Source organism: Heptranchias perlo, chromosome 11 (genome assembly GCF_035084215.1).
Source record: "Heptranchias perlo isolate sHepPer1 chromosome 11, sHepPer1.hap1, whole genome shotgun sequence".
Classification (NCBI taxonomy): Eukaryota; Metazoa; Chordata; class Chondrichthyes; order Hexanchiformes; family Hexanchidae; genus Heptranchias; species Heptranchias perlo.
In genome coordinates, this window is record NC_090335.1 from 59,263,620 (window position 1) to 59,282,987 (window position 19,368).

Consider the following 19,368-nt stretch of genomic DNA (forward strand, 5'->3'; position numbering starts at 1 on the left):
GTGAGCAGGTTATTGGTGAGTAAGTGCCGCTTGATAGCACCGTCGACGACACCTTCCATCACTTTGCTGATGATTGAGAGTAGACTGATGGAGCGGTAATTGGCCGGATTGGATTTGCCCTGCTTTTTGTGGACAGGACATACCTGGGCAATTTTCCACATTGTCGGGTAGATGCCAGTGTTGTAGCTGTTTGGCTAGAGGTGTGGCTAGTTCTGGAGCACAAGTCTTCAGCACTACAGCCGCGATGTTGTCGGGGCCCATGGCCTTTACTATATCCAGTGCACTCAGCCGTTTGTTAACATCACGTGGAGTGAATCAAATTGGCTGAAGACTGGCTTCTGTGAAGGTGGGGATATCGGGAGGAGGCCGAGATGGATCATCCACTCGGCACGTCTGGCTGAAGATGGTTGCAAATGCTTCAGCCTTATCTTTTGCCCTCACGTGCTGGACTCTGCCATCATTGAGGATAGGGACGTTTGCAGAGCCTCCTCCTCCCGTTAGTTGTTTAATTGTCCACCACCATTCACGACTGGATGTGGCAGGACTGCAGAGCTTTGATCTGATCCGTTGGTTGTGGAATCGCTTAGCTCTGTCTAGAGCATGTTGCTTCTGCTGTTTAGCATGCATGTAGTCCTGAGTTGTAGCTTCACCAGGTTGGCACTTCATTTTTAGGTACGCCTGGTGCTGCTCCTGGCATGCTCTTCTACACTTCTTATTGAACCAGGGTTGATCCCCTGGCTTGTTGTTAATGGTAGAGTGAGGAATATGCTGGGCCATGAGGTTACAGATTGTACTGGAATACAATTCTGCTGCTGATGATGATGTCCCACAGCGTCTCATGGATGCCCAGTTTTGAGCTGTTAGATCTGTTCTGAATCTATCCCATTTAGCACGATGGTAGTGCCACACAACACGTTGGATGGTGTCCTCAGTGCGAAGATGGGACTTCACCTCCTACGAGGACTGTGCGGTGGTCACTCCTAGCAATGCTGTCATGGATGGATGCATCTGCGACAGGTAGATTGGTGAGGACGAGTAAGTTTTTCCCTCGTGTTGGTTCGCTCACCACCTGCCGCAGGCCCAGTCTGGCAGCTATGTCCTTCAGGACTCGGCCAGCTCGGTCAGTAGTGGTGCTACCGAGCCACTCTTGGTGATGGACATTGAAGTCCCCCACCCAAAGTACATTCTGTGCCCTTGCTACCCTCAGTGCTTCCTCCATGTGGTGTTCAACATGGAGGAAGATTGATTCATCTGCTGAGGGAGGGCAGTAGGTGGTAATCAGCAGGAGGTTTCCTTGCCCATTTTTGACCTTATGCCATGAGATTTCATGGGGTCCAGAGTCAATGTTGAGGACTCCCAGGGCCACTCCCTCCTGACTGTATATCACTGTACCGCCACCTCTGGTCGGTCTGTCCTGCCGGTGGGACAGGACATACCCAGGGATGGTGATGGAAGAGTCTGGAACGTTGGCTGAAAGGTATGATTCTGTGAGTATGGCTATGTCGGGCTGTTGCTTGACTCGTCTGTGGGACAGCTCTCCCAATTTTGGCACAAGTCCCCAGATGTTAGTGAGGAGGACTTTGCAGGGTCGACTGGGCTTGGTTTGCCGTTGTCGTGTCCGGTGCCTAGTGGTCCGTCCGGTTTTTGTCTTATTATGACTTTTTTTGGCGAGATTTTACAACTGAGTGGCTTGCTAGGCCATTTCAGAGGGCAATTAAGAATCAACCACATTGCTGTGGGTCTGGAGTCACATACAGGCCAGACTGGGTAAGGACAGCAGGTTTCCTTCCCTAAAGGGCATTCGTGAACCAGATGGGTTTTTACGACAATCTGGTAGTTTCATGGCCACCATTACTGATACTAGTATTTTAATTCCAGATTTTATTTAATTAATTGAATTTAAATTCTCCAGCTGCCGTGGTGGGATTTGAACTCATGACTCCGGATTATTAGTCCAGGCCTCTGGATTATTAGTCCAGTAACATAACTATCATGCTACCGTGCCCTATGCACTGTATGAAAGGGTGGTGGAAGCAGATTCAATAATAACTTTCAAAAAGGAATCAGATAAATACTTGAAGGTAAAACATTTACAGGGCTATGGGGAAAGAGCAGGGAAGTGGGCCTAATTTGGATAGCTCTTTCAAAGAACATGCACAGGAACGATGGGCTGAATGATTTCCTCCTGTGCTGTAATATACTATAATACTATGATACCAGACCACCCATGACTGCAGTCAAATTGTGTAGAAGTCAGCCAAAAACAATGCAACACCAGCAAAATCTTCTCAGCAGTCAAAATTAACTTCCAGAGTCAGATAACAGGCAAAAAAAACCCTGAAATTATTCCTGTAATTTGCTGTGTATTATTTATATATAAAATTAATGTGGGAGGAGGGAATATTACCTCCACATGTCTATAAAGTTTTTACCTGTGTTTCAAAAGTTGTCATTTTGGGGAAAGGGAAAGGAATCTATGATTTGCTTAGTTTAATTCTGTGTTTTTGCTTCTGATGATACTTCCTGTTCTCGTGAGCTGGTCTTGAGTTTCGATTTAGTGTAATTCGTTTGCCCAATTTTAGTTTCACTTTACGGTGACCTCACTTTGTGAATCATCCAAATTGGTATTTTGAAGCTGTCCTCATTAACTGGAAATCACTGCGACATAATTGAGGCACTTGTACTGTTTAAAGGAAACTTGTTTTTTTCTCCTCTAGTATAGTTAATTTTAAACTTTAAATTTTAAACACAGAGACTTAAAGCAGGAAAGAACAAAACATGGCCCATTTTTCTCTGACGCAAAGAAAAGGTTGCACTGAAATCTTACAATCCTTAAGCTACAGTGATTTGTTTTCACTGAAGGACACCGTAGCCAACAAGCTGACGACTGTATTCACTAAAGAAGGTACGTGTAATCGGGCAGTCACTGATGTATCAAGTTACCAGAATGTGCCTGTTCAAAATAAATAGCTGTATCTGATTTCTGTCTGTAACTAACTGGGTGATAAACATGTCAGATTTGGATACAAATTTATGTCAGTATTCTCCTGAATCGTTCCATGCAACTTTTTCTCTTCAGACATATGCAAAATATAAACTTTTCAAAGCATATTGCTGTGTGAAAATTTTAAATTGCACTCCAATGCATTGTAAATTATTAAAAACAATCATAATGGACTTTTATCTGCCAGCATTTCAATAGCATTAACAAAAAGTAATAAAGGTTTGTTTTGAACATACATTAAAATTTGTATTTCTCTAAAAATAAATACAAATGTTAATGTATCAAAGCAAATATTTTTGAAGAGCAGGATGGAATGGTTATTTTAGCAATAGACATATTTTTCAATTTTTTTCTTTCTTGAAGGCAGTGACTCACACTGGATATGGTTCCATGAGTACAAATAGACCCACACTATGCTGTCCAAGTGTCCATTTTATTTTTAAATATCTGGAGCTTGTATGAGTGTGTTTTCAGGATTTTCAACCTTAAGTGTCATCAAAACTGCGCTTAATCATGTCTCATCTGATGGCCATATGTTTGAATATCCAGCAGTTGTCATGAGATAAGGAGTTAGGGCTAGAATTAAGTTATTTTAGGACATATTTTAGCCCATTCCCCTTGCCAGGCAATCACGGGGGTAATATAAGGGGCTTAAACTTCACCTTTTTTCTCCTTTTATATATGTCATACCATGTTTTGTACAAAGAAAATAATTAGATCATTAAGTTAAGAAGAAGTATGCAGACTAGATTCCAAAGCTTTTCAGTGTTGTGTCAGCATCACTGTAATCACATTTTTGGAGGACCAAGAAAGGTACAGTTGGAGCCAATGGGCACTTTTTTAATGTGCAATACAGTGGAGAGAGACCAGTGGCAATAGTTTTGGATTACTGCAGCAAAGACCTGGTGGAAATGCAATGGGCCAAATACCTCCCTCTGTGCTGGTAAATGTCTATGGTTTATTCCTTAAATTGAGAATGACTGGATCATCAGAAGTTTCTCAGCTCCTGTGGTTTATCTGCTGGTAACTGATTGGCCCAATCTAGGTACTACAGATCTACCCACACTAGGTGCAGCATACGATTGTCTAGTTGAAAACAGTCTGCTGTGCAGCTGTTTTGTGATTTTGTGGTTTTCTCACTTTCTGCTCAACTCACAGCGAATTTTTCAAAAATGAGTGACACTAGTACATAGAGCAGTACATTATTTGGCCTATCCAGTCCCATGTCCTCCCATTCACAGTAGAGAAATGATGATGTGAGGTTTGTTTTCAAAGTGTGTATCTATTACTTCTGTGCACCATAGGTATACTGTAACCTAAGTGATGATAAGGCCAGTCAGTTTAACCTCGGTGGTGGGAAACTTTTAGAAACGATAATCCGGGACAGAATTAGCAGTCACTTGAACAAGGGTGGATTGATTAGGGAAAGCCAGCACAGATTTGTTAAAGGCAAATCGTGTTTAACTAACTTGATAGAGTTTTTTGATGAGGTAACAGAGAGGGTAGATGAGAGCAATGCAGTTGATGTGGTGTATATGGACTTTCAAAAGGCGTTTGATAAAGTGCCGCATAATAGGCTTGTCATCAAGATTGAAGCCCATGGAATAAAAGGGGCAGTAGCAGCATGGATACAGAATTGGCTAAGTAACAGGAAACAGAGAGTAGTGGTGAACGGTTGTTTTTTGGACTGGAGGGAGGTGTACAGTGGTGTTCCCCAGGGGTCGGTACAAGGACCACTCATTTTCTTGATATATATTAATGACTTGGACTTGGGTGTACGGGGCACAATTTCCAAATTTTCAGATGACAAAACGTGGAAGTGTACTGAACAGTGAGGAGGATAGACTTTAGGAGGATATAGACAGGCTGTTGGTGTGGGTGGACACGTGGCAGATTAAATTTAACACAGAAAAATGTGAGGTGATACATTTGGGTAGGAAGAATGAGGATAGGCAATATAATCTAAAGGGCACAATTCTAAAAGGGGTACAGGAACAGAGAGATTTGGGGGTGTCTGTACACAAATCATTGAAGGTGGCAGGGCAGGTTGAGAAAGCAGTTAAAAAAGCATACGGGATCCTGGGCTTTATGAATAGAGGCATAGAGTATAAAAGCAAGAAAGTCATGATGAACCTTTATAAAACACTGGTTTGGCCACAGCTGGAGTATTGTGACAAGTTCTGGGCACTGCACTTTAGGAAAGGTGAAGGCCTTAGAGAGGGTGCAGAAGAGATTTAGTAGAATGATTCCAGGGATGAGGGAATTTAGTTACGTAGATAGACTAGAGAAGCTGGGGTTGTTCTCCTTGGAACAGAGAAGGTTGATAGGAGATTTGATAGAGGTATTCAAAATCATGAAGGGTCTAGACAGAGTAGATAGAGAGAAACTGTTCTCATTGGCAGAAGGGTCAAGAACCAGAGGACATAGATTTAAGGTGATTGGCAAAAGAACCAAAGGTGCCATGCGGAAAACTTTTTTACACAGCGAGTGGTTAGGATCTGGAATGCACTGCCCGAGGAGGTGGTGGAGGCAGATTCAATCATGGCTTTCAAAAGGAAACTTGGATAAGCACTTGAAAGAAAAAAATGCAGGGCTACGGGGATAGGGCGGAAGAGTGGGACTAGCCGGATTGCTCTTGTATAGAGCCGGCACGGACTCGATGGGCCGAATGACCTCCTTCCATGCAGTAACGTTTCTGTGATTCTATGATTTTATGAATGTTAGTCGGAATGTTAGTATGAGTACAAAATGCAAACTGGAGGAATTTCATCCCTGGAGTATTTACCGTTGTTGACCGGAGGTCACCGGTTACGGTTATTGGCTTAGTACAAAGAGGAGAAGAGTCAGTTCTCTCTTAACTCTCAATTTGCTTTATTGACGCCGTTAGCTCATATACATATAACTTATACGTCTGGTTAGATATAGACATGCAGTTTGCACCAGGTTCTACAGTTTTATACCCAAACTAGGATCTAAACGCATACCCACTAGGTTTCTCTGACACTCCCTGAGTGATCACACAATATAAAGGATAATACCCGAAAAGGAGAGCTGACGCTGGCCAGGAGTTCCGTTCTCTCTCTCTCTCTCGACGTCGTCTCTACGTCCCTGACGTAGGTTCCTCCACTTCCGCGATGGTTGATCTCCGGATTCTTCTCTCTCTCTCTTTCAAGGTTTCTCTGACACTCCCTGAGTGGTCACAGAATATATGTCGTCTCTACGTCCCTGACGTAGGTTCTTCCATTTCCGCGATGGTTGGTCTCCGGAATCTTCGCTCTGGCTCCACGCCCCAGATTCTTCATTCTTATTCCGAATCTTAACTCTTCAAGCTGTGCTGTCTCTCTCTTTCGTTGGTTTAGGCTTGCTCGCCTAGCCTGTGTCTTCTCCTCATTGGCTCTGTCCCAAGGACTTAGGTAGCATTACCTCATTACTCCTTTTCTAAATAAGGACTTGTGTCTTATCACATCTCCTTTGTCTTTCACAAAACTTAGCTAATTCAAACCGGTTCCAGCCAGTTCAGGCCAGCGACTGAACTCAGGTTACTTCAGTTCAAAAGTTGCTCTTGCCTGTGTGTCAGCAGCTGATGTCTCAGGTTACTGCAGCCCCTGGCCAACACTGTGAATACAAAATTATTTGTTCATGTGATGTGGACATCGCTGGCAAGGCCAGCACTTATTGCCCATTCCTAATTGCCCTTGAGAAGGCCTTCTTGAACCACTGCAATCCGTGTGGTGAAGGTTTTCCCACAGTGCTGTTAGGTAGGGAGTTCCAAGATTTTGACCCAGTGACAATGATGGAACGACGATATATTTCCAAGTCGGGATGGTGTGTGACTTGGAGGGGAACGTGCAGGTGGTGTTGTCCCCATGTGTCTACCGCCCTTGTCCTTCTAGGTAGTAGAGGTCATGGGTTTGGGAGGTGCTTTCAAAGAAGCCTTGGTGAGTTGCTGCAGTGCATCCTGTGGATGGTACACACTGCAGTCACGGTGCACCGGTGGTGAAGGGAGTGAATGTTCAGGGTGGTGGATGGGGTGCCAATCAAGCAGGCTGCTTTGTCCTGGATGATGTCGAGCTTCTTGAGTGTTGTTGGAGCTGCACTCATCCAGGCAAGTGGAGAGTATTCCATCACACTCCTGACTTGTGCCTTGTAGATGGTGGAAAGGCTTTGGGGAGTCAGGAGATAAGAACATAAGAACATAAGAAATTGGAGCAGGAGTAGGCCAATCGGCCCCTCGAGCCTGCTCCGCCATTCAATAAGATCATGGCTGATCTGATCCCAACCAAAACAAATCAGGTTCCACCAAGTCACTTGCCACAGAATACCCAGCCTGTGACCTGCTCTTGTAGCCACAGTATTTATGTGGCTGGCCCAGTTAAGTTTCTGGTCAATGGTGACCCCCAGGATGTTGATGGTGGGGGAGTCGGTGATGGTAAAGCCGTTAGATGTCAAGGAGAGGTGGTTGGACTCTCTCTTGTTGGAGATGGTCATTGCCTGGCACTTATCTGGCGCGAATGTTACTTGCCACTTATGAGCCCAAGCCTGGATGTTGCCCAGGTCTTGCTGCGTGCGGGCATGGACTGCTTCATTATCTGAGGGGTTGTGAATGGAACTGAACACTGTGCAATCATCAGCGAACATCCCCATTTCTGACCTTATGGTGGAGGGAAAGTCATTGATTAAGCAGCTGAAGATGGTTGGGCCTAGGACACGGCCCTGATTAACTCCTGCAGCAATGCCCTGGGGCTGAGATGATTGGCCTCCAACAACCACTACCATCTTCTTTTGTGCTAGGTATGACACCAGCCACTGGAGAGTTTTCCCCATGATTCCCATTGACTACAGTTTTACTATGGCTCCTTGTTGCCACACTCGGTCAAATGCTGCCTTGATGTCAAGGGCAGTCACTCTCACCTCACCTCTGGAATTCAGCTCTTTTGTCCATGTTTGGATCAAGGCTGTAATGAGGTCTGGAGCCAAGTGGTCCTGGCGGATCCCAAGCTGAGCATCGGTGAGCAGGTTATTGGTGAGTAAGTGCCGCTTGTCAGCACTGTTGACGACATCTTCCATCACTTTGCTGATGATTGAGAGTAGACTGATGGGGCGGTAATTGGCCAGATTGGATTTGTCCTGTTTTTTGTGGACAGGACATACCTGGGCAATTTTCCACATTGTCGGGTAGATGCCTGTGTTGTAGCTTTACTGGAACAGTTTGGCTAGAGGCACGGCCAGTTATGGAGTACAAGTCTTCAGCACTACAGCCATACATTATGACATAGAATGATTTAACTTCTTTGAACGATGTTAAAGATAATCTATGTTCATATTAAAACTATTATATCAGAGTTCCAGTACAGCAATGAGTCAGGTTGTCAGGAAGCAGGTGGAGCTACTACATTCCTGGGTACAGTACTCCACATAGGCATATGTTCCAGCTTCAGAACAGCAGCAAATGTCTGGTAACAGACAAACCTGTCATGCTAGCTTTTCTAAAATTTCAGCATTTATACAGACATGCATAGGCATACAGTGGAGACTGGATATCCAAACAAAATTGAATTCAAACAAAATTAAATTATTTCAAAATGGTGCTGGACATTACTATGGGAAGTACACAGCACACTATAATTAGATAAAGCTTCACCAGTTATACCAGCATCAAATTGCAACCCAGCCTAAAGAACCAAGCAGCAAATGGAGGAGAGGAGTCATGGAGTTACCATCGACTCATCAGCTTGGATGGCAAAGTGATTTCTGCAACTGGCAAAAGGAAAGGGGATATAGTGATAGCAAGGCACAGGAACAAGAACCTCACCCAGTCACGCAAACATGATCGGTCTTCTGATTCCCAAAGTGGAGGGGGGGGGGGTTAATTGTCCAAAATATCCAGCAAATGTTCCCTGCTCCCAGCACTCTGGAAAGAATGCACAGCAGCCATCTTGTTCCCCCATTCTCTGGGGACTGAGCAAAACTCACCCTTTCACCAAGAGTTTTGGGGGTTCAGGCCACAATCCAACTCTGGATCTCCAAGTGGACCACATTTCTGTCAGGGGAGGGGCTGGTGTATCTCTTCTTATTGAGCACACTGGCTCCTGAAGATGCCTCAATCTTCTGCTAGCCAGATGTTGCGGGGACTCCACTCCTGGCCCCACCCCTGGTGCAGGAAGCCCCCACACCCGGTCCCACCCCTGGCCTCTTCCACTCTGCATCACTGACTTTGTAAAGGGCTGGAAGAGGCTCAACATAACTGGGTCCCAGCCTATTTTCTGGCAGTTCTGCTAGACTCCTGTACACTTCTGCTGGCATTATGGCGGGAGTGCACTGGAGGCACCAAGGATTTTTGGTCCTATTGTCCTTTAACTGAAAGGACAGAAGGGAGTTTATGTTGACATTCAACAAAACAGTTCAGCAGTTTAGTTTCTTAGCATTCCAACTTTTTTTTTTACCCTTTTTCATTTTTTCAATATTATTTAGTCTCAATCAAACATAAGTAAAGTAGTTATCATATACATATACATATAAAATATATATTTTTAAATTTCCTTGTAGAAGCCATCAGTGCCATCCTGAACTGTAGCCAAAGTGCGGAAGAGCTGCTAAAACGCAGGAAAGTTCTGCGGGAAGCAATATTGAAGTATCTAATCAGACATGACGTTGTCATATCAGCTTCATCAGAAAAACAGCAACTTATTGATAAGGCTTTGTTCTATTGGATACAGCAAGAATGCAAGAGAAATGAGCCAACAAATCAAACAAAATACCAGCTTCTGGGGCAAGTTAGGAAGCATGAATTGGAGCAAAAGGAAAAGCAGGAAATTGATGAGGCAAAGGTAAGAGCTATAGCTCAAGAAGTCAAGGAGGTGAGGAGAGAATTGGAGCAGACGAGACAAGCAGAGGAGCAGCTGAGAAGACAAGTGGAGGAGCAGACAAGAAAACGAGCGGAAGAGCAGACGAGGAGACGAGTGGAGGAGCAGACGAGGAGACAAGTGGAGGAGCAGACGAGGAGACAAGTGGAGGAGCAGACGAGGAGACAAGTGGAGGAGCAGACGAGGAGACAAGTGGAGGAGCAGACGAGGAGACAAGTGGAGGAGCAGGCGAGGAGACAAATGGAGGAGCAGAAGAGCAGAGAAGTGGAGGAGCAAATGAAAAGACGAGTGCAGGAGCAAATGAGGAAACAAGTACAGGATGAGGCAATGGAAGTGAACATACATGTGAATATTCGACAGGTAATTAATTTTGCAGTGCAAAATGTTTAGGGCCTCGCAGAGATTTTGTGTCCTAGCCTCTGCGTTATCAGAGTTTCCTAGAGATGTATTTTCAGTGTTCATATTCATCAGAAAAATGAAATTCTTCCATTGGGCCCTATATAGTAATAATCAAAAATAGACACAATGCGCTATCCAGAAAAAAAATTACACAAAGGATTTTGAGAGCGTAGAATGCACTACTCAAGAAGGCCTTAGATTAAGAATTAATTGAAGTGTTTAAATGGGAGATAGATACTTACTTGGAAAGTAATTACTAAAGGATATAGAAAAGGGGTAGGGACTTGCGATGAAAAAGATAGAGCCACTGTGGCTAACAAAATGGTGGAGCAGGCTGAATGGGCCAAATGGCTTACTCCTATTCTTAAGTATTTACATTCCTATCATTATTGGCTTAGAATTGATAACTATCTGAGATAGATAGCTTTTTGGCAATCAAAGGTATTAAGGGATATGGGCCAAAGGCGGGTATATGGAGTTAGATCACAGATCAGCCATGATCTTATCAAATGGCAGAGCAGGCATGAGGGGCTGAATGGCCTACTCCTGTTCCTATGTTCCTATGTTTCCTATGTTTATATTGATTTAGGATACTGCCCAATTATCTAAAGTTGTGATTTACTGAAACTTACTTAGGCTGCTAACTCACCAAAGCCTTCTACGTTCAAGGAATGGGTCCCAGTTTTTCAAATTAATGACATTTATCACCATAAAATTATGCATGTAGAATGCCAGTTTGATAAAGTGGACTCCCACTTTTCCAAATGCACCAAAATATATCAAATAGTTTTCTGTAGAGAATATTTGAGCAAACAACACTAATTCTAGGCTAGCAAAATACTACAGATGCTTTAAATCTGAAGCAAAAACAAAAAATGCTGGAAATACTCAGCCGATCAGTCGGCATCTGTGGAGAAAATAGAAAAGTCAATGTTTCAGGTGTAGACCCTTCTACGTAACCTCTGTTTTAAAGGAGGGTTCACATCCAAAAAATTAACTTTTGTGTTCTCTCTTCAGATGTTGACTGATCTATGTGTTGCCAGGTATTTCTGGGGAGCCCAGAACAAGAAGACATAACCTTAAATTCATATCCTAACAGCACTGTGGGAGAACCTTCACTACATGGACTGCAGCGGTTCAAGAAGGCAGCTCACCACCATCTTCTCAAGGGCAATTAGGGATGGGCAATAAATGCTGGCCTTGCCAGTGACGCCCACATCCCATGAACGAATAAAAAAAAATTAGAGCTAGGCCATTCAGGGGTGATGTCAGGATGCACTTCTTCACACAAAGGGTAGTGGAAATCTGGAACTCTCTCCCCCAAAAAGCTGTTGAGGCTGGGGATCAATTGATCATTTCAAAACTGAGATTGATAGATTTTTGTTAGGCAAGAGCATTAAGAGTTACAGAACCAAGGAGAGTTAAAGTACAGATCAGCATGATCTAACTGAATGGCGGAACAGGTCTGAGGGGCTGAATGGCCTACTCCTGTTCCTATGGTCCTATTCATTCCTTTCTGTATTCCTGTGCATAAAACTGACATCTTTCTTACATACCTCGGCAAACTAATTTAGGAGCGCGAACTCCCATTCCTGATAAAGGAGAATTTCTGATTTTCGAAACCCTGGCAATGGTCTGAGTACAACTGAGTAGTAATGTAAAGGAAATCAGCATTCCAACCTCCAGGCAGTCTGGTGGTGGGTCATGCTCTTTGTCTTTCTAATGACCTAAGCATTATCCTAAGAGCTTCTACAAATACATAAAGGGCAAAAGAGTAACTAGGGAGAGAGTAGGGCCTCTTAAGGATCAACAAGGTCATCTATGTGCGGAACCACAAGAGATGGGTGAGATCCTAAATGAATATTTCACATCGGTATTTACGGTTGAGAAAGGCATGGATGTTAGGGAACTTGGGGAAATAAATAGTGATGTCTTGAGGAGTGTACATATTACAGAGAGGGAGGTGCTGGAAGTCTTAACGCGCATCAAGGTAGATAAATCTCCGGGACCTGATGAAATGTATCCCAGGACGTTATGGGAGGTTAGGGAGGAAATAGCGGGTCCCCTAGCAGAGATATTTGAATCATCGACAGCTACAGGTGAGGTGCCTGAAGATTGGAGGGTAGCAAATGTTGTGCCTTTGTTTAAGAAGGGCGGCAGGGAAAAGCCTGGGAACTACAGACCGGTGAGCCTGACATCTGTAGTGGGTAAGTTGTTAGAGGGTGTTCTGAGAGACAGGATCTACGGGCATTTGGAGAGGCAGGGACTGATTAGGAACAGTCTGCATGGTTTTGTGAGAGGAAAATCATGTCTCACGAATTTGATTGAGTTTTTTGAAGGGGTAACCAAGAAGATAGATGAGGGCTGTGCAGTAGACGTGGTCTACATGGACTTTAGCAAAGCCTTTGACAAGGTACCGCATGGTAGGTTGTTACATAAGGTTAAATCTCACGGGATCCAAGGTGAGGTAGCCAATTGGATACAAAATTGGATTGACGACAGAAGACAGAGGGTGGTTGTAGAGGGTTGTGTTTCAAACTAGAGGCCTGTGACCAGCGGTGTGCCTCAGGGATCGTTGCTGGGTCTGCTGTTATTTGTTATTTATATTAATGATTTGGATGAGAATTTAGGAGGCATGGTTAGTAAGTTTGCAGATGACACCAAGATTGGTGGCATTGTGGACAGTGAAGAAGGTTATCTAGGATTGCAACGGGATCTTGATAAATTGGGCCAGTGGGCCGATGAATGGCAGATGGAGTTTAATTTAGATAAATGTGAGGTGATGCATTTTGGTAGATCGAATCGGGCCAGGACCTACTCTGTTAATGGTAGGGCGTTGGGGAGAGTTCTAGAACAAAGAGATCTAGGAGTACAGGTTCATAGCTCCTTGAAAGTGGAGTCACAGGTGGATAGGGTGGTGATGAAGGCATTCAGCATGCTTGGTTTCATTGGTCAGAACATTGAATACAGGAGTTGGGATGTCTTATTGAAGTTGTACAAGACATTAGTAAGGCCACACTTGGAATACTGTGTACAGTTCTGGTCACCCTATTATAGAAAGGATATTATTAAACTAGAAAGAGTGCAGAAAAGATTTACTAGGATGCTACCGGGACTTGATGGTTTGACTTATAGGGAGAGGTTGGATAGACTGAGACTTTTTTCCCTGGAGAGTAGGAGGTTTAGGGGTGATCTTATAGAAGTCTATAAAATAATGAGGGGCATAGATAAGGTAGATAGTCAAAATCTTTTCCCAAAGGTAGGGGAGTCAAAAACGAGGGGGCATAGATTTAAGGTGAGAGGGGAGAGATACAAAAGGGTCCAGAGGGGCAATTTTTTCACTCAAAGGGTGGTGAGTGTCTGGAATGAGCTGCCAGAGGCAGTAGTAGAGGCGGGTACAATTTTGTCTTTTAAAAAGCATTTGGACAGTTACATGGGTAAGATGGGTATAGAGGGATATGGGCCAAGTGCAGGCAATTGGGACTAGCTTAGTGGTATAAACTGGGCGACATGGACATGTTGGGCCGAAGGGCCTGTTTCCATGTTGTAAACTTCTATGATTCTATCATTTTCAATCTAGTATTGAGTATATGCCCATGTTCCATGGGGAGCCAGGGGAGAAGGTTGCATATGCATTCTTTGGCAGTCTAAAGAGGTTTTCATGCTGGTTTTTATTTCCAGATTTTAGGTCCTCTCAAGCTGAAGCTAAATTTCCCCTATATTCACAAAATAGTCGGTGATACAGATTGCAATCATTAATTCTTGGAAAGAAGAAAGGACAAGGGTGCTGTGTCTGTCTTTCATCCCCTCCCCTATGCATATTTTTAGGCTTAAATATCTTTGCTGTTATTTTCTATTTTTTTCTAATGAGCTGACTTTATTCTTGTTCCTTAAAACCTTCCAGTACCAGATATCACCTCAGACAGCATCAGGGGGAGTCACTGACTGCCAAACAATAGGGAAAGAGTTCTGCCAATGGTTCTTTCAGCTTCTGAATTCCCAGAATCCTTCGTTTGGCCAACTGCCAGAAGAGTGGGGTCCGCAGCACTTTTGGGAAGATGCAGTTCTTCACTTTGTTCATTGTGTCCATGAAGAACAAACAGAGCACCATCAGAGTGCAGCAATGGTCAGTCTGCGCTTGCTGTCCCTGGTGACAGATGAACAACTGCTCTTCAATCCCAACATCAGCGAGAATGGCATGAGATGTGAAACTTCTCCACATGGGCTTGCTGCCGTTGCAGTTGCTGGCACCATTCATAAGAGCTCGCAGTGCCTGGGTATTTTTGAGCAGCTCTTTGGACTCATCCGCACGCCAGTTAGTGGAAACAACTGGAAAATCAAATATGTTAAACTTCAGGTGAAAGCTTTGAGTGATCAGCAGGAAGTCATCCAACCCAATTTATCTCTTCAGCTGCCTGCACTGCAGGCCCATCTTAATGAATTAAGTGCATTTCTCAAGTAACTTATATTAGAAATAGGAGGTGATTTTCAACTTCGCAGCCCTCGAGCGGTAACCTGGTGGAGCGGATGAAAATTGTGCGGGTTTTACAATGGGCAGGCGATCTGCTCCACCAAGTTACTATTTAGGAAACAAAGTTGAAAATTAGCCCCATAGGTTCTGTGGTTCAAACTACTTCGACCTATGAAAAATTTGCTAAAAATTCAAATTTGACAGGTACACACAAATAGTTGCATTTTACAATGAACTGCTTAATTTCTGTTACTCATGAGATGAAAGACAGTATGTTGAAGTAAGCTTCTCTTGCGCATTTATGTTTACATGCTGGTGTACGTTAAACTTCTCTAGAATGTTCCTTTTTATGGACTATTTTATATTAGTATGAATCATTTTAGACAAGTTGGGGTAGATTTTCAACTTGTCGCCTGGGCGTATATCTGGCAATGTCGATTGTGGAACCTCTTTTCAGCCACAGAAAGAAATACCTTTGAAGTCAATTTAAGAAGGCATATGAGATACTTAGTGGGATAGAGAAAGTAAACCTGGAACAATACCGGGGCAGCAGTAGAAGAGGCCACAGTTTCAAGGTTGTGGAGGGTATGTTGACAGTTATCAAGAAACAGTTTTCACACAGAGGGTGATCAACAAGTATAATGGGTTACCCGAACGATGGTGAAGCCAGGATTCATTTAAGAAACAGCTGGGTGCTATAATGGGAAGACAATGTAGTTGGTATTCAATATGGATGAGATCAAATGGGCTAAAGGACATTTTTCATCTGAATCTATCTTGCGTTCTTATGAAGTGAAAGAAAAGATTTTATGTCAAGGAAGTAAACATGCTTTATATGTTGATGGTGATATCTGTTGAGTTAGGTGGATGATTGGAGTCATACTGATGAGAGAATCACCATGTATGATCACAAATCTCCAGTTTTGCCTGAGAACTAAAATTTCCTCTTCCTTTTAAAATTGGGTACTTATTTTTCAAATAGACTTTTAAAATATACTTTCTAAAGTTCAAGTTAATATGATTGTGGTATTGTCAGTTCAGTGAGTGACACTGGACTCTGCATTCCTCCAGGGACTGTTACAGCGACAGATTCAATATTGAGTCTATAGCATCTCTCCATGTACAATATTCTGCCTTGGACATCAGCTCAGATAACAAGAGTCCTGAGCTTGTTACAAACAAAAATTATGGTCTTGGTGGAGTAATTAGAGGCTTTATATTCATTTTTATTTGAAGAAATAGATAATATATAACTGAATTGCACCATTGTTGCCCAGAGCACTATTCTACTACAAATAAGTTTTGCTTAAGACAATAAGGGTGATTCAGGGTTGAATTTTCCTCTGTGCATTATTTTTAGTGAACAGGTCAATGTGTTCATGTCAATTACTTTGTGTGCTGTTTTAATGAAGTCATTAGCCCATTAAAAAAAAGCAGTGCACACAGGAACATGATACAAACTTATTAAGAAATGCACTGAAAATAGCTAACTAATGAATTTTGATTCCTTTGTGTTTATTCAGTTGCATATCAGCAAGTACATATATTAATGGGAGTAATGCAGAGAACAAGGCAAAGAAGAGATTTGCCATTTTCCATGAGAGGTTCGCCCAGTCATCCGCCGTAACTTTGGAGGAAGAGTCACGGAAACCTCAGAGAAATGGCGTATTCGATCTTCCACTGAAGTTATGGCAGGTGATTGGGAGAACCTCCACAGAAATTCAGCCCTGTTGTTCCGAAGAGGTTGTAACACAGGTAGCACAGTGGACCGAGACAAATATAAAAACAAGTTAAGAAACTGGTCAGGAGAGCTAGAATAGAAATTTACGATAGGATAGCAGGGAATTTTTAAAAAATGTCAAGAATTTCTGTAATTACATTCACAGCAAGCGGTTGAAAAAGGAAATGGTGGGGCCAATGAAAGATCCTAAAGGTCACATGATATCAAGTGACTGAGGGATAGCAAATATTTTGAATGAATTCTTCTTTTCTGTGTTCACGGAGGAGACCATAGGCAGTCTCCCCAGCATGGAAGCTGAATTTCTTGGTGGGGAGGAGAAGTGAGGGAGAAAGCACTAGAAGAAATAGAAATTTCATATAAGGCAGTCACTGAAAGGCTGAAGAATGTAAAGGAAGGTAAGGCACCAGGTCCATCCAGTAGGAATTTGTACAAGAAATGGCTGGAAAAATTGTTGATTTCCATCCTACTATCTTTAGGGGATCATTAGAAACCAAGGATCAGAAAGTAGCCAATTGAGCACCAATAGCGCACTAATTGAGCACCAGTAGCGCACCAATAGTGCATCAAATCGAGCACCAATGGAGCACCAATAGTGCATCAAAACAGCATCAATAGAGCACCAATACAACATCAAATAAAGCACCAATGGAGCACCAATAGTGCATCAAATCGAGCACCAATACAACATCAAATAAAGCACCAATGGAGCACCAATACAGCATCAAATAGAGCACCAATGGAGTATCAATAGAGCACCAATGGAGCACCAATAGAGCATCAATAGAGCATCAGTGTAGCACCAATACAGCATCAAATAGAGCACCAATGGAGCACCAATACAGCATCAAATAGAGCACTAATGGAGCATCAAATAGAGCACCAATGGAGCACCAATATAGCATCAAATAGAGCACAAATGGAGCACCAATAGAGCATCAAATAGAGCACGAATGGAGCACCAATAGAGCATCAATAGAGCACCAATGGAGCACCAATAGTGCATCAATAGAGTACCAATGGAGCACCAAAAGAGCACCAATAGAGCACCAATGGAGCACCAATAGAGCATCAATAGAGCACCAATGGAGCACCAATAGAGCACCACCGGAGCACCAATAGAGCACCAATGGAGCATCAATAGAGCATCAATACAGCACCAATGGAGCACCAATAAAGCATCAATAGAGGACCAATGGAGCACCACTGTAGCACCAATGGAGCACCAATAAAGCATCAATACAGCATCAATAGAGCACCAATGGTGCATCAATGCAGCATCAATAAAGCACCAATAGAGCATCAATAAAGCATCAATAGAACACCACTTTGCCTGAGAAAATGAAGAATTAGAGAATATTGTTCACCCGTGCCAGAAATTTACATTTTAAGCAAAGTATCTGGTTATAACGCGTGATTTTCATAATGGGCCGGAACCTGCTCCGATCGGCGTGGTAAGGCTCTCCAAACAGCCTGCGGATAAAAAGTACGAATATGCTTACTGCGTGACCCATGACGTTCACTTACTCCATTTTCAATTCTTCTCAAGTGGTGCACTCTGAGATCAGCGTTGGCCCTCATGCGCATGCGTAGACTATGGGAATGGCCCACAAGCAAGCAAGTAATATTTGTTTAAAGTGACATTCCCTATGTTAGTCTAAATAAAAATGTAACATACCTTATAAAAAGGCAAGGAAATGATTTAAAATGTACTGATACATACAGAAATTAAAAGTTAATTGTTTTAATACTTTTTTTAATGATCAAAAAATATTAAAATAAGAATAATTAGACATTATTCATTTTGAAAATTTAATTTTTTGACTTTGCAGTCATTATAAGTCACCACGCTTTTAAAAAGTAATGTAGGGCTGGTATTTTCAAGCGTACCTTCTCGTGGCGTAAGTATCTTTTTTTACTCAATACAAGTTTGTTTTGAAAGTTCCTCAAATAGAATATTTCATGCTTGAGGTGGTACGAGGTGAAAAAGATATGCTGGGGGTATCAGCGGGCACCAAACCATATCTGTAGACCTTGGCAAACCAATGACTGATGCAGAACTTTGTCATCTGTAACAAGTGGAACTTTGCATTTAAATTTTACATTGCTTGTTTATTTTATATGTTCTCCGTGATTGTGGCAGTTAAACCTCTTTCGTTCATGTGTACAGTGTGTGTCTGATAGAGAACACAAAAATGGAACAGCAGAGGTTAACATAAAAGAGAAGGACAGTTTCATCATTCAAGTAGGTGGGGGGTGGGGGTGGTTGTTGAGGTATGAATGAGGGAAAGAGAAACAGTGAAGACTGATAGGGTTGAACAGCCACCCAACTAAAGACAAGTCGAGACATGTCCTTGCCTAGCAATTTGATTTCCTATTGTACAGATGCAAATTGGGTATTACTCAAAGGCCGGGAAAAATATACATAAGATAATTAGCTTTGAACTCGCTACTTGGTGAACAACAAACGGAGACAGCCAGTCTAGGAAACAAAGATCAGTCAAATACAGGAAAGTCACACGTCACTCTAAACAGGACACAATAATCTGTGCAAGATCAATTGTAAGGAATCTTACAACACCAGGTTATAGTCCAACAGTTTTATTTGAAAATCACAAGCTTTCGGAGATTATCTCCTTCGAAGAGATAATCTCCGAAAGCTTGTGATTTTCAAATAAAACTGTTGGACTATAACCTGGTGTTGTAAGATTCCTTACATTTGTCAACCCCAGTCCATCAACCGGCATCTCCACATCATGGGCAAGATCAAGTTTGATGGGAGAAAACTCACACCTAATTGAAGTGAACAAAGATAGAGCAATCTTTGTGGGGGAAATGGCTGTTCCAAAGCCAGTTGGTTTTAAGTGGTGTTTGAATGGCAGACAAAGATACC

General features: G+C 42.8%; 1 protein-coding gene across 1 annotated transcript; it reads left to right on the forward strand.

Annotated features, from left to right (window-relative positions):
- Nucleotides 1–2,603: 2,603 nt before the first annotated feature.
- LOC137327407 (uncharacterized protein C3orf38 homolog) lies at nt 2,604–19,067 on the forward strand. The gene is made up of 3 exons (XM_067993159.1): nt 2,604–2,905; nt 9,551–10,227; nt 14,171–19,067. Exons 1-3 carry the CDS (start codon nt 2,779–2,781, stop codon nt 14,726–14,728), a joined length of 1,362 nt encoding a protein of 453 aa, XP_067849260.1. The 5' UTR covers nt 2,604–2,778; the 3' UTR covers nt 14,729–19,067.
- Nucleotides 19,068–19,368: the final 301 nt, after the last annotated feature.